Source organism: Pan troglodytes, chromosome 3, assembly GCF_028858775.2.
Source record: "Pan troglodytes isolate AG18354 chromosome 3, NHGRI_mPanTro3-v2.0_pri, whole genome shotgun sequence".
Classification (NCBI taxonomy): domain Eukaryota; kingdom Metazoa; phylum Chordata; class Mammalia; order Primates; family Hominidae; genus Pan; species Pan troglodytes.
This window is the reverse complement of record NC_072401.2, coordinates 94,787,087-94,801,900: the sequence shown is the minus strand read 5'-3', so window position 1 is coordinate 94,801,900 and position 14,814 is coordinate 94,787,087. Positions and strand designations below refer to the sequence as shown.

The following is a 14,814-nucleotide window of genomic DNA, read 5'->3' as shown; positions in this document are numbered from 1 at the left end:
AAGAAATCTATATATGAAGAAATTTAGGAAAATTCTCCTAAGTTGTCAATCCAACATATGCAATCCTCACATCTCAATAATTATACCAAATTTCATTTATACCTAACATGAGTCCATTCTGATTCAGAAGGCAGATTATCAGAGTGGCTAAGGACATGGTTTGTGGAACCAGGATCTCTGATCTTGAAATTTATGTCTGGCTCCTGCTAGCTATATGGAGGCAGAAATTTAGTTAACTCTTATGTACCCTATTTTTATCCTTATAATGTAATTAGTGCCACTCATATGAAATTTTATAAGGATTAAATAAGTTAATATATATAACCTTCTTATAATAGGTCCTATCAAATGGTAGATGCTAGTGTTGGTTTTTCCCTACTTTTCTTCTGGATTCACTGAGGGCTTCACTGCCTTCCTCTGTGTCCTGAAAGACTAACTTTCATGGTCTTCCTTACTTAGGCTCCCATAACCTCTGACTTCTGGTTGGATTTGCAGTTGGAGACCATGAAAAGAGATAGACAAGAGGAGTGAGATCAGTGTATCCCTTATTCTCAGTTCCTCATAGCCTGATTTTGGTATTGGCAGTGATTCTCTTTCTTTTTCTGCACTGTAGCTCACTACTACTATGAGTGATGGTCTCTCTCCCATGGCTCTATTGCTTTATCTAGTAATAATGCTTCCTCCCATGCCTTATCAGTCTTCATGTAAGTCAATGCTTTCTGTGCATCTAGGTCCTGGTGATTCAACACTCCTTGTTGATTCCTCTAACACTATTTACATCTTCGTCAATAATACCTCTATTTAACTCTTCAATGAAATGTTTGAGAGCACCACTTATTTGCCCATGGGATCACAAACAGTAGAGTGCTGAATTGTGTAGTTTAAAATAAATATGAAGTTATTTCTTTCAAGTCAATAAAATATCAACAGTCATAAGAATGGGAATTTCAAAATTTTGGTAAGAAAAATCCATTTTATTAACCTGGTGTAATTGATAATATAAAATTTCTTAAGAAAAGAGGCAGTGGGTAGAGCTAAGACTAGATTTGAGTTTCAATAGAAGAAAGGAGGAAATACCTTCTTCCCATGTACACATTGGTCCTTTCCCTTTTCTCTTCTGGAAAGTGTTGGACGTAAATACTTGGAATATAAGGGGGTGGGAGGTTGCATTTAGGTGACAACATCAAGTTGAGTATAGATCAAATCCTAGTTTCAGGGTTTAGTGAGGTAAAGCCTCAAGATTTGGGAGTTGCTGGGTGGGGTGAGGGGAGAGTGGTTCTCAGTGTTGAGTAGAAGAAGCTTGCAAGGCCATATAACTAACAGCTAGACCTGAAAAGGCACTTGTAGAAAATAAATAAGAAGGGAATGACTGGTTTCCATTCTCACAGTAGTTACAGAAAGACATAGGAAGCATGCAAAATTATTAAACACAATGATTGTATATTGTAGTAATGTAATAAGTATAACAACCTGTTACTCAACTGGCACCCAACTGATAAGTCCATCATAGAAGACTTGAAAAAAAAAAAAAAAAAACACTGCTTCCATGTCTCCAGTCACAAAACCATATTCAATATCTGCGCAGGGCTAAGCTTGCAGGAAATAGAGATTATTAAGAGTCATGAAGGTGAACCTGGGGTATGCAGGCGTTAACACTGTGTGAAGTGCTACTATTTCATGAACAAAATAGCAATTGTTTTATTCAGCCTGGAAATGAATTTAACATGATTGTACCTACAATCCTTCCCAATAAAACTCACTTTTGCCTTATTCAGATGTAAGCATTTTCAACTCTCAAGTCAAACAAAATTCTGTAGACACCTCAGTTCTCACACTTATCACAGTAGGACTGGAGACAGTATAATGTATCATTAAGAGGGAAGGGGTTAACGTCTAGAATCTGACTTCCTGAATTTGAATCCTAACTCTGCTACTTACTGTCTGTAAAACCACAAGTCTCAGGTAATACTTACCAGAGCAGTTACCACACGTAGAATCGCTCCTTGCATGTTATTCTTCAACTTCTTGTAGGTTCATGTATTTATGAACATTATACAGATAGTAAGTAGCAGAGTTAGGATTCAAATTCAGGAAGTCTGATTCTAGACCTTAACACCTTCCCTTAATGATAATATATATATATATATAATATATATATATATAATATATATATATATAATATATATATATTATATATATATATATATATATACACACATACATGTATGTATTTCAACTTCTGGATGTCTCAGTTTCCTCTTGAGGTCAGAATGTTACCTATTTCTTGAGAATATTGTGAGGACAAAATAAGACAATACATGCAAAAGACTTAGTAGAGTAGCTTGCACATAGTAAGTACAGTTAACACTCCATATCCACAGGTTCTGCATCTAGACTCAACTCCATAGATTCAACAAACTGAGGCTCAAAAATATTAGGAAAAAAACCCAATAAAAATAACAAAAATAAATATATAATTCGGTAGAGCCACTACTTACATAGCATTTACACTGTATTAGGTATTAAGAGTAATCTAAAATGCTTTAAAGCATATGAGAGGAGGTACATAGGTTATATGCAAATACTATATCATTTTATATCAGAAACTTAAGAATTTGCAGATTTTGGTGTGGGGGTTTCCTGGAACCAATGCCTCACAGACACCAAGGGTCAACCATATTTAATCGATCTGAGCTGTTTTTCTCTATGTGCATCAACCTAACAAGATTCTATGAATACTTTGAGGACAAGGTCTGTATATTATTTCTCTTATATCCATTACTGAGTCTATCATATAGTAACTACGAAATAACTATTTGCTTAAAACTGACTGAGGTTAATTGGACTTAAAGATTTATATAGACTTAAAGCACATATACCGTCTTTCACTGCAATCATCACTGGAGTTTTCATGCTAATCACTGGAGGAAAGACTATTAATAATTTGCTGTACTTTAAATATCTGTCTTTTTAAATATTAATGCATCAATATAAATGCATATCTATACCCTTAGTTACATACAGAAGCGAATTCACGTTTAAGTTGTGAAATACTTACAATTATTTACCAAAAGCAATTAAGCCCTTTTAAAAATAATAACTAGGAATAATTTATGGGCCACAAAAAAAGAAGAATAGGTCACTCACTTGAATGTCCTTTCATAGAAAATATGCAAAAATCCACTTTTTTGACAATAAAATTACATTGCATATATTTAATTTGTAGTAAACAATGTACAAAGGGCAGCAACTGGTGTTATAAAATTTGATGAACATCCAATTAGCATCAACGTATCAAAAAGTCTTCCTCTCCTATTTACTAATTCTGCAATTTACCTAGCCCATAGGAAAATCTTTTTCAAAATTAAAAACAAGTAGACTTTTCTGAAGAAAAATAAAGTACTAACTATGGACTATTACATTTTGAAACAGGCTATAAACTAGCACATGATTAAACACATTGGAATAGCAAAGGAGAATGTATGCCTTCATGGTTGATGGCTATTTAGACAGAGCCCATTTGAGTATTTTACTGTTTAAGAATATTTCTATTAACATCTTATTGTATGTATCTATTAGGAAAGAAAACTATAATGTATAGAATTATAACAGTTACCATTTATTGACTTTTTCATAAGTAAATGAAATTGTAACAGATCTTTCCCAGGTATACAGTAGAGTCTTCTTATCCATGGTTGCTCTTTCACCAGTTTTGGTTACTTCTCAATCAGCCATGGTCCAAAAAATATTAAATGAAAACTTCCAGAAATAAACAATTTATAAGTTTTGAATTTAACATTGTTCTAAGTAGTATGATGAAATCTCACACCATCCCACTGACATGCCCTGGATGTGAATCATCCCTTTGTCCAGCATATCCACACTCTATAACCTATAAGCCCTACACAATGTGATTGTGTTGGAAGAAAACAAAACTATCCACAGTTTCAGGCATCCACAGGGGGTCTTGGAATGCATCCCCCACAGATAAGGGGAAACTACTGTAATCCTATTCAACATTCACAGAATCACTAGATGATAAGTTCTATCAAGACAGAATTATATCTGTCATTTTATTTGTCAATGTCCTCAGTAATCAGCACTGAGCCTGGAATACAGTCGACAGTAGATGCCTATTAAACAACAGCTTCCCTTTGAAGTAGGTTCTTACGAGAAAAAGATTCTTAGTTTGTTAATATTTCACTATTACAGAATGTACATTTTACCAAATCTACCATTGTTTGGCATGGTCAGGGTTATGTTCATTTATAGTTTCAATGTTCACTATATGTTGACTATCTATGTTCACTACAGTTTTAATGAAAGAAGGCCTGAGACATACCTTTACTTTATCATGTGTAGAAAACTGTAGGATGGAAATTGAGCCTAAAATTTCTAAGAAAATTCCTAACACATGCACTGTAGTTAAAAGTCTGCAAAACTGTGATCCTGATCCACGTAAATTGAAGGCTGTGAAATATGACCATTAAAAAATCTTAGAAAGCGTATTTAGAATTTGTTAAAATCTCTTTTAAGATTATGTCATCAGTTAATAAAGAAAGAAATATAAGATAAAGTAACCTCCAAAAGTCAAAACCACGAGGCTCAGATAATACTTACCAGAACAGTTACTACACGTAGAACCACTCCACGCATGTTATTCTCCAATTTCTTGTCAGTCAGTGACCCATTCAGACCTGTGACAGGATTCCAGCACCCAAGCTGAAAGATAAGACAACTTTGGTCATTTTTCTGCCTGAAGAACCGTCCCATCACCTCTGTATAGTCTTTATGGAGAACTATGTGATAGCTCTTAGAATAATTGGTATGGAAAGAGTACTGCACAGGTTTTCTTTTTAAATAGGAAATGAAGTTATTAGATATGCCATTTCTTGCTTTTAAATATCATCATATGGCACATGACAGTACCCAATGTGCTTTAGGAGGCTCATTGAGGACATTTTACTTAATGAGGACTTATGTATACACCAATCACTCAGTCCCAGTAATGCACTAATTGGAAAAATAATAGCACATATAACTCTAACATAATGTCTTTTTTAATATATCAATTACTGTAAGTTAGATTCTCTAATAGTTTCAATGGTTTTAATTTGATCTTATATGGCTTTTACTGGGAAAAAAGACACTATTTTTAATAGGGTTAGAAGGGCAACTGCTTTTATTTGAAAAAAATCATGTGTATGTCTTTGTTTTCAAAGTATTCATAGCACATAAAACAATATAATTTGCCTTTTTGGCAGTGTTATCAATTTGCTTGGAATATTTTGGCAGCAGCCTTTCCCTTAAAGTCTTGCAATGACTCACTGCTCTTTACTCACCCAAATAGTAGTTTAATTTTACGCTGTTATATAGGTCTTATCTCTTGGAATGTACAAATCTGAGGGCTACCAGTTTTTAAATTACTGTCTATATATCTGAATGGGATAAAAATTGATGACTCTCAATCAAAAATATGGAGAAAAGAAAGAGATGATTTGACTTGAATTAGCAGATAACTGTTTACAGAACAAGGCTACAGAGAGAGAGAATGTTGTAATGCACATCTTGAGAAGAAATTTCCTATTATTCATCCTGAAAGCAGATCCATGAGCCTTCACATTTGGGAACATATTCCGCATGTGCACACTTAAAAATGTAACAGATCTTTCATCATATTCAGAGACTGTTTTGATTAACTGAATGGTCATAGGGGCAAATGGTTATTTGTGCTGTTTCCTCCTGATGATTGTGATTTATTTCTTTTTATTGCGGTTTGTCTGTAGCTTCCAAAGTCATCTACATACTGGCTGGCAAGTCTCCCCCACAAATAAACAATTTAGGTGCTTCCTATTAAAACCCAAGTTTCCCTTTAAGCTCCCCAAAAGGTGTTTAATTAAGAAAACGAAAATGTACATAATATATCTTAAGAGAAGGGAATGTCACAGTATAAACAGCAGAGCCAGCTTTTTCCTTATTAAAATAATTTGGAAAAGGCTGCTAATTGTTAGTTTCAACTGTAAAAGCACATTAAATTCATACAATGATATGTCATTCTTAGTTACATAAAAAGCCTAATTAGAACTTAGATCCAATTAGCAAATCCAAATGTGTTGAAAGTCTAATTATCAAAGACATTGTGGTCCTCTTGCCATATTTAAAACTTTTTGAAATTTCTTTTGAGCTTTTCTCTTCTGAGGTCAACAAAAGTCTATCTTCAATTACATTCCCTGATGTGTGCTTTTTCTAATTACTTCCTCAAGAGGATTTTACTTTCCTAGACCAAATAATATTGGTGGAAAAAGTGATCTACAACATTAAGTGAAGAGCTATTCCAATGTGCTATCTCCACATATTACAACCATATAACTTAATTTTAAGCTTAACGAATAGCTTTTAAGATATAATCTTGTTCGTGGTAAGTATGTCTAAGCTGCCAAAGCACACACAGGAATTTCTTTTCTGTTCCCCTTAAATTCGTCTCTTAAGTTTGGTGAACCTATTGTCAGTTTGTGTAAATAAATGACATCTATTAGCACCAACTTGACTGTACCATTTTGGTGTATTGAGTAGTCAAAAATATCAGCAACTGGATTAACAGTGAAACCTGAGCCATTTGTTTCAACAATGCTATGGACAAACATTTATAAATATATAATTTCCAGTTTCCTCAGAATGATGTTTTCTTTTAAACATAACTGAACATGGTCAATGGTTTTATAATTCTAAAGCATTCTAGTATTTGGAGGTTCCAAATAATGACAGCAAAAAAGCATTTGAAGTAGGTAGAATAGGTAAATATATCTCATCTTCTAACCTAGGCAATGACTTAAACATTATTTATACCATGTAAAATATTTCTTTTCATTTTAAAAATGTTTAATATTTGGCTAGACTCTCTCATATGTATTACAAGACAATAATTTCTCTCGTCTGCTTGACAAAGACTTTTCACCTTTCTGTGTTCTCCTTTTTTTTCCGCCTGACTCATACATCCTTTGATAACAGCATTTGTACAGTTGTTCTTCTTCTTAATAACAGCAGTCTAGATTTTAGGATTGGTAAGTTCCATTTACTTAGTTCTTCCTTCAAATGTACAAACAAATTTTAATGTTTCCTAAATATTAGCTGTGGATGTCAAGAGTTAGGATGCTCAAAGACTGAATTTGGGAGTAAAGAATGTTTAGGATACAGATTATCTGGAAAACTAGAAATAAAGTACATTCTCTTATCACATATGATAATGGGGTATAACTAAGAAATTATTAAGGAAATAAAATAATACTTATTTCCTATATTGATTACGTTTTTGAACACTGTTAAATACTTTCTATGTGTCAGCCATGGTACTGAGCTTTTTATACATGTAAGCTTCACAATGACCATATGAGAAGGTGCCCTTACCATTATTATTTAACAGACAAGAAAACTAAGGACTTCGTTAAGATCACATATATACTAAGAGGTAAAATTAGTATTTAATTCACTTCTTTTTAAAGTCCAGATACAGCATTTTTCATTGAGGTGTTGTTTTATAACTTATGAATCTTTTTCATAAATGTGATCTATTTAAGGTAGGAAGGGAAGATATTTCTACTTTATAGTCAATGACATTGAGACTCAGAATTGTTAAGTGTTTTGTTTTATACTCCTGGGCTCAAGGGATTCTCCCACCTCAGCCTCCCAAAATGCTGGGATTATAGGTTTAAGCCACAGCATCCAGTCTGGATTTCTCATTTTAACATTCTTTAATTTCTGTTCATATCCACTTACCTCCCTGAGGTTCATTTCAAGCTTTTTTGTTTGATTATAATAACTTTTTAAAATAATAAGCAATGAAAATGTGTTAGACTCATATAGATTCAAATTGAATTTGTATCTGCAACTGGTAATGTTTCTTATTGCATAGCAAGAATGACAGGCATAGTGTTTGATAAAAACTAGAAGAATTTCACTTAGGTTCAAGTGTGAGGCTTATCTAACAAGTCCTCTGGTTTTGATGTCTGAATTCTCATTAATTTGACTTCTCTGGTTATGTGGAGGTGGTTGTTTTTGTCTGCTGTGTCTTTGATTTTGTTTCTGTTTTTTTTAACAATGAGTCCAAGACTAGTAAAGAGAACACACACACAAAATCTCATACTGTCTATTCAGCTGAGTGCTTCCTAAATAAAAAACAATAAAGATGGCCCTTGCAGCACATGAGACTTAGAGAAAGTCACACTGCTGATGGCAAAACAAGATTCACTATCTTCAGTGGTCTGGCAATCTGAAGAAAATTTAGAAGGGATAAAAAAAGTAAACCCAATTCAATTTCCTTTCAATTACAGTATATTGATTTTCTATAGTATTTTCTGGTTATTGATTTCCTATAGTATTTTCTGTCATTTTAAGACCTTAAAATGCCTAGTGCTTTAATTATTTCCTTCATTGGAGCTTTGGCAATAATAATCTTGTAACATTCTGTTAAAATTAATGTAATATCTTGTGTTCAACAAACTGGATTGATGTATTTGCATGAGCACAGTAGCCTGCTCCTAACATGTGTACTAATGATCAAGTTTTAAATATTTACTCTTTCTTCCTCAATGTTTCCACTTCTTATTTGCCATGGGCTGTAAGGAATGACTTGTGACTCTTGGGTTTTACATTATTTTTCAGGCAGTGTTATAATGTCAAAAAGAGCTGAACTGCTCGATTTTAATTTTATGCTCAATAGTTTGTAGGCTTTAATAACAGGAGTCAGGAGAGATCTTAATTGAATACCAAATGGAATTCTCTCCATGTATTAGCTTGTATTCATATGGAACAAATGAAGCCCGTCTGTACGACCAATGCTCCAGCTGCCGGACACAAAATATCCACTGCACTGAGGACCTATGCTACCAGCCACAATGTTTTGTTTACTTGATTTCTCAGCTGAGAAAAAGAGGGAACAAAAAGCCATAGGCAAAGCAGCTTAAAAGCCAGCCACTTAGAAATGTGCAGCATGGTAGATATTCTGTAAGGGGATAGAAAGTGTAAAAAATACATATGGCAGGTTGACTCAGATACATGTTTTATAGAAGTAAATTGGAATGTTTTCCACTTTGACATGTGAATGAATGCAGCGTGCCAGTAATCTCTCCAATGATAATTTTCTTTATGGTATTTCCACCTGCAAAATAGGTTCAATTTGTAAAATGTGTTCCCTAGAGGATGATTATATGCTCCTAAGATTCTATTACTACAGTTTGGTCATTACTATAAAGTAGTAGTCGTTCTTGAGATTATGTGGAATAGCCTTAGCACTTGAGCTTCCTTCAGGAGAAAATGTCTTTGAAAAGTCAGAAAAAAAATCACATGGTTCAACCACTTTTATCTCCCTGTTTCACTACTGAAAACAGAACCTTCATACTATGTAACAAGAACTTGTTAACTGATTCCTACAAATGAAGAAAACATGAGAACCAGCATATATATACACACACATATATACACAAATATGTATACATATATCTATATATAGACATATTTGAATAAATATATACATATATATGTCTATATACACATATGTATAACCCATAGATGTTTTATGCAGTCATAATAATCACTCTATTATCAACTAGCATTTAACTGATTTAATGATATCCTATTTTTATAGGTTTTCCTTTCTTTTATAATTCTTCTGGTATAAAATTACCATTACACTACATTTAGAGGCAATATAGCATACCAGTTCAGATAAGAAGCTCTAGAAGAAGACTGATTGAGTTCAAGTACCTGCTCTAACACTTACTTTGCGTGTGCTGTTGGGTTTCAGTTTTCTCATCTCTCAAATGCGAATAGTAAAAGTGACTTCCTCATACAGTTTTTGGGACCACTAACTGATTTAAAATATGTTAAGTGTTTAGAAGTGTTCATGACACACTGAGACTAAAGAAATGTTTGTTATTATTTTTCCTATATAATCAGAATTCTTTTGTTCCTTGCTCAGTCTCATTTTTCGGGTGACTTAGTAGTCTGAGTGATAAAACATGCCCTTAAAACTGTGGCTTTCAACTTTTGTTGACTATTAGAATATTTTGTTGACTATTAGAATGGAAAGCTTTAAAAAATTCTGATGCTCCATCCAAACCCCAGGACAATTAAGTCAGAATCCCCAGGAGTATAACCAAGGCATCAGTAGTTTAAAAGCCTTTCCAGGTAATTCCAATGTATAGCCAAGGTTGAAAACCACTGCCCTAAAACTTGCTTCAGGCTGGGTGCGGTGGCTCACGCCTGTAATCCCAACACTTTGGGAGGCCAAGGCGGGTAGATCACCTGAGGTCAGGAGTTCAAGACCAGCCTGGCCAACATGGTGAAACCCCGTCTCTACTAAAAATACAAAAATCAGCCAGGTGTGGTGGCACATGCCTGTAATCCCAGCTACTTGGGGGGCTGAGGCGGGAGAATTGCTTGAACCTGGGAGATGGAGGTTGCCGTGAGCCGAGGGTGCCACTGCACTCCAGCCTAGGCAACAGAGCAAGACTGTCTCAAAAAAAGAAAAAAAAAACTTGCTTCAACACACAGGGAATGCAAACTGATAGAATGGCTACTTAACCTCTTTTAATAAAGTCATTATTGGGGAAGACTGGCAGTGTGTGCTGAGTTAGAGTTGGGAATGTGGCTCAAATTAGTCAATATTGATTAGGATATTGTTTTAGAAAATTTTAAATGTGTCCTAAATTGTGGCATATTGAAAACGATATTAAGGAACAATGATTCATTAGCCCTAAATACAATTTAATGAGTGCCATTGATGGGCTTAAGAAATAAGCAGGGATGGGGGATAGAGAGGCAAAATGAGGTGAAAGAGAAAATGGAAAGTGGAAAATATGCTTGAACATTGGAGTATGTGAGAAGGCCACCAAAGAAACTGCTTTAGTTATCACTCAGAAGTGCTCTTCCCATTGGCTACCTGCTTCTGATCACCCAAACACCAATTTTAGAGCACAGGAGCAGTAATCCCCTTTATCTGCAATTTCACTTTCTGTAGTTTGTTACCTGAGGCAACCTTGGTCCAAAAATATTATGTGGAAAATTCCAGTTAATCTAAGAATAAAAACACTGACTTTAATACGGTTTTACTACGTTTCAATCTTCTAATTAGTGGCCTCTAGGTATTCTGCAGATCACTGGTGGTCTTGATAGCCATTAATATATGTTTGTATTATGTTATTTTTCAACTAAGTCGCAGTTGGAAAAAAACATTTAATATTATGCCCTTGGATCTGTTACTGCATCACTAGCACTTGTGATGCAATAGAACACTTCGCCTGTACTGAAAGGGCCAAGAGTAAATGCCTTCTTTTGTTTTTTTGTTTTGTTTTGTTTTGCTTTTTGTTAAAACATGTCTATACAGTTGGCAGTTAATGCTGAATTTGTCAAATACCCCTTCCAAAATTATACTTGTATTTAAAAAATAAATGGATCTACCTAATTTCTATTGAAAAAAATAATAATAATAAATAAAGTCATTATTTTGACTGGTTTCCTTTGTGAAAGCTAACTAGGGATATTGTCTCAAGTAAACTATTTTTTATAATAAATATGATATGAACCTATAAACTATGTGCCAGAATGATGACTACCTTGTCCACAGTTGTACTCCTAGCTCTTATCATAGTATTGTTGTATTGGTACGTGGCAGATTCGAATAAACAAATCCATGATTTAAAACTCCTGCTGTCCTCTTTATTCTTCTTTCTTTTTGGTTCTCCAGTTCAAGCTGAATGAAAAACCAAAATGTTTCCAACTAGACACCGTGTCCTAATATGATGTTGTATCCCTGAGAGTTTTCATGATTCTTCGGGGTCATTCCCCTCACTCAAATTCTATTAGCTTTCCTTTTCTATCAGATCACAATATTATTATTTTTTCTAATAATATTTTAGCATTTAATTATTACAACCTGATAAAAGTTGCTGGATTTTCTTCTCTTCTATTCCATTCTACCTTGAGACATTTTAAGATGTTCATTTTAAAATCACATTAAATTCTCACTGTCTTTCCTATCTCCTCCATTAAATAATTAACCACTTAAGGTCATGGGTACCATCTGAATCATTTTTCTGTCTATTACAGTGACTTTTACCATGTTTTGTACCAGTAAAGTAATTTTTATGAAACTGACAAGGTTAGTGTAAAGCATCTCTATTGCAATTTAGATCTTTACTCCTAAACAATAAAAATCTCAAGCTCAGCAATCTCCTTATATTTCACTATCACTTCACTGTCTCTGCTTAGATACCTCAAAGGGAGCTCAGATATCTCTAAGATTAAGCTCACTATCTATCCCTACTATCAGCTCAGTCCCACTAGCCAAAAATCAAGCTGTCAGTCTCACCACCTCTCAGATCCAATCCTTTGCCCAGCTCTGCCAATTTCACCTCTTTAAAAATGTCTCCTGAATCTATTTAACTCGTTCCTTCCTACCATCCTAGCCGAAGCTAACTTCATAGCTTCTCTTTACAGTCTTTCTTTGCAAACATAAATTCTTAGATTATAACATCTGCTTAAAGTCTTTCCATAGTTTTCCAGTATTCTCAAGATAAAGGCCAAACTTTGGATGTGGCCTACCAGAATTTGCATGATTTGTTATTATTTATATTCATAGATTCATGTCATAATGCCTTCCCTCTCATTCTTTGAATTCAAACCATATGAGTCTTCCTACGGTTTCTTGAGTAAGGCATAACCCTCCTACCTTGAAAATTTAAACACTGTTTCTAAAGCACTGACTAAAGCATATCAGAACCGCTAGGGGAGTTATAAAAAAAGATCCTAACACCAAAGCCACACCCCATGTCAATGAAATCAGAATCTGGGCATGAAATCTAGGCATCAGTATTGTGTAAAGTTATGAAGATGATTCCAAAGTAGAGCGAAATGTGAGAATCAGTGGTTTTGAATATACAGTTTTCCTTGACTGGAACAATCTTAAGACACCTGCAATTCTTTAATGAATTAGTAAAGTAATTTTTCCTCATCCTTTAGATCTCAATATAAACACCTGTAGTTTGGGGTAAACTCTCCTTGATCTCCTGCCCCCACCCCAGGCTACCTCATATCACTGTAATATAGAATCATGTTCCTCTCTTTAATACCACTACTCTGATCGTTTTTTCACTGACCCGGTGAGGCGGGGGGGCGAGCCCCGAGGGGCTCTCGGCCGCTGCAAAATCATGCCAAAATGTAAAGACCATCAAGACTAGGAAGAAACTGCATCAACTAACGAGCAAAATCACCAGCTAACATCATAATGACAGGATCAAATTCACACATAACAATATTAACTTTAAATGTAAATGGACTAAATTCTCCAATTAAAAGACACAGACTGGCAAGTTGGATAAAGAGTCAAGACCCATCAGTGTGCTGTATTCAGGAAACCCATCTCACGTGCAGAGACACACATAGGCTCAAAATAAAAGGATGGAGGAAGATCTACCAAGCAAATGGAAAACAAAAAAAGGCAGGGGTTGCAATCCTAGTCTCTGATAAAACAGACTTTAAACCAACAAAGATCAAAAGAGACAAAGAAGGCCATTACATAATGGTAAAGGGATCAATTCAACAAGAGGAGCTAACTATCCTAAATATTTATGCACCCAATACAGGAGCACCCAGATTCATAAAGCAAGTCCTGAGTGACCTACAAAGAGACTTAGACTCCCACACATTAATAATGGGAGACTTTAACACCCCACTGTCAACATTAGACAGATCAACGAGACAGAAAGTCAACAAGGATACCCAGGAATTGAACTCAGCTCTGCACCAAGCGGACCTAATAGACATCTACAGAACTCTCCACCCCAAATCAACAGAATATACATTTTTTTCAGCACCACACCACACCTATTCCAAAATTGACCACATAGTTGGAAGTAAAGCTCTCCTCAGCAAATGTAAAAGAACAGAAATTATAACAAACTATCTCTCAGACCACAGTGCAATCAAACTAGAACTCAGGATTAAGAATCTCACTCAAAGCCGCTCAACTACATGGAAACTGAACAACCTGCTCCTGAATGACTGCCGGGTACATAACGAAATGAAGGCAGAAATAAAGATGTTCTTTGAAACCAACGAGAACAAAGACACAACATACCAGAATCTCTGGGACGCATTCAAAGCAGTGTGCAGAGGGAAATTTATAGCACTAAATGCCCACAAGAGAAAGCAGGAAAGATCCAAAATTGACACCCTAACATCACAATTAAAAGAACTAGAAAAGCAAGAGCAAACACATTCAAAAGCTAGCAGAAGGCAAGAAATAACTAAAATCAGAGCAGAACTGAAGGAAATAGAGACACAAAAAACCCTTCAAAAAATTAATGAATCCAGGAGCTGGTTTTTTGAAAGGATCAACAAAATTGATAGACCGCTAGCAAGACTAATAAAGAAAAAAAGAGAGAAGAATCAAATAGACTCAATAAAAAATGATAAAGGGGATATCACCACCGATCCCACAGAAATACAAACTACCATCAGAGAATACTACAAACACCTCTACGCAAATAAACTAGAAAATCTAGAAGAAATGGATACATTCCTCGACACATACACTCTCCCAAGACTAAACCAGGAAGAAGTTGACTCTCTGAATAGACCAATAACAGGAGCTGAAATTGTGGCAATAATCAATAGTTTACCAACCAAAAAGAGTCCAGGACCAGATGGATTCACAGCCGAATTCTACCAGAGGTACAAGGAGGAACTGGTACCATTCCTTCTGAAACTATTCCAATCAATAGAAAAAGAGGGAATCCTCCCTAACTCATTTTATGAGGC

The 14,814-nt window shown here is 34.8% G+C and overlaps 1 protein-coding gene across 3 annotated transcripts in view; it reads right to left on the bottom strand.

The window, feature by feature from the left end:
* GRID2 (glutamate ionotropic receptor delta type subunit 2) overlaps positions 1–14,814 on the bottom strand; it is a 1,611,884-nt gene that overhangs the window by 369,749 nt on the left and 1,227,321 nt on the right. For all 3 annotated transcript variants that reach the window (XM_054682694.2, XM_054682695.2, NM_001164703.1), the window contains 1 exon segment: positions 4,621–4,722. In XM_054682694.2, coding sequence (XP_054538669.1) covers positions 4,621–4,722 — 102 coding nt within the window.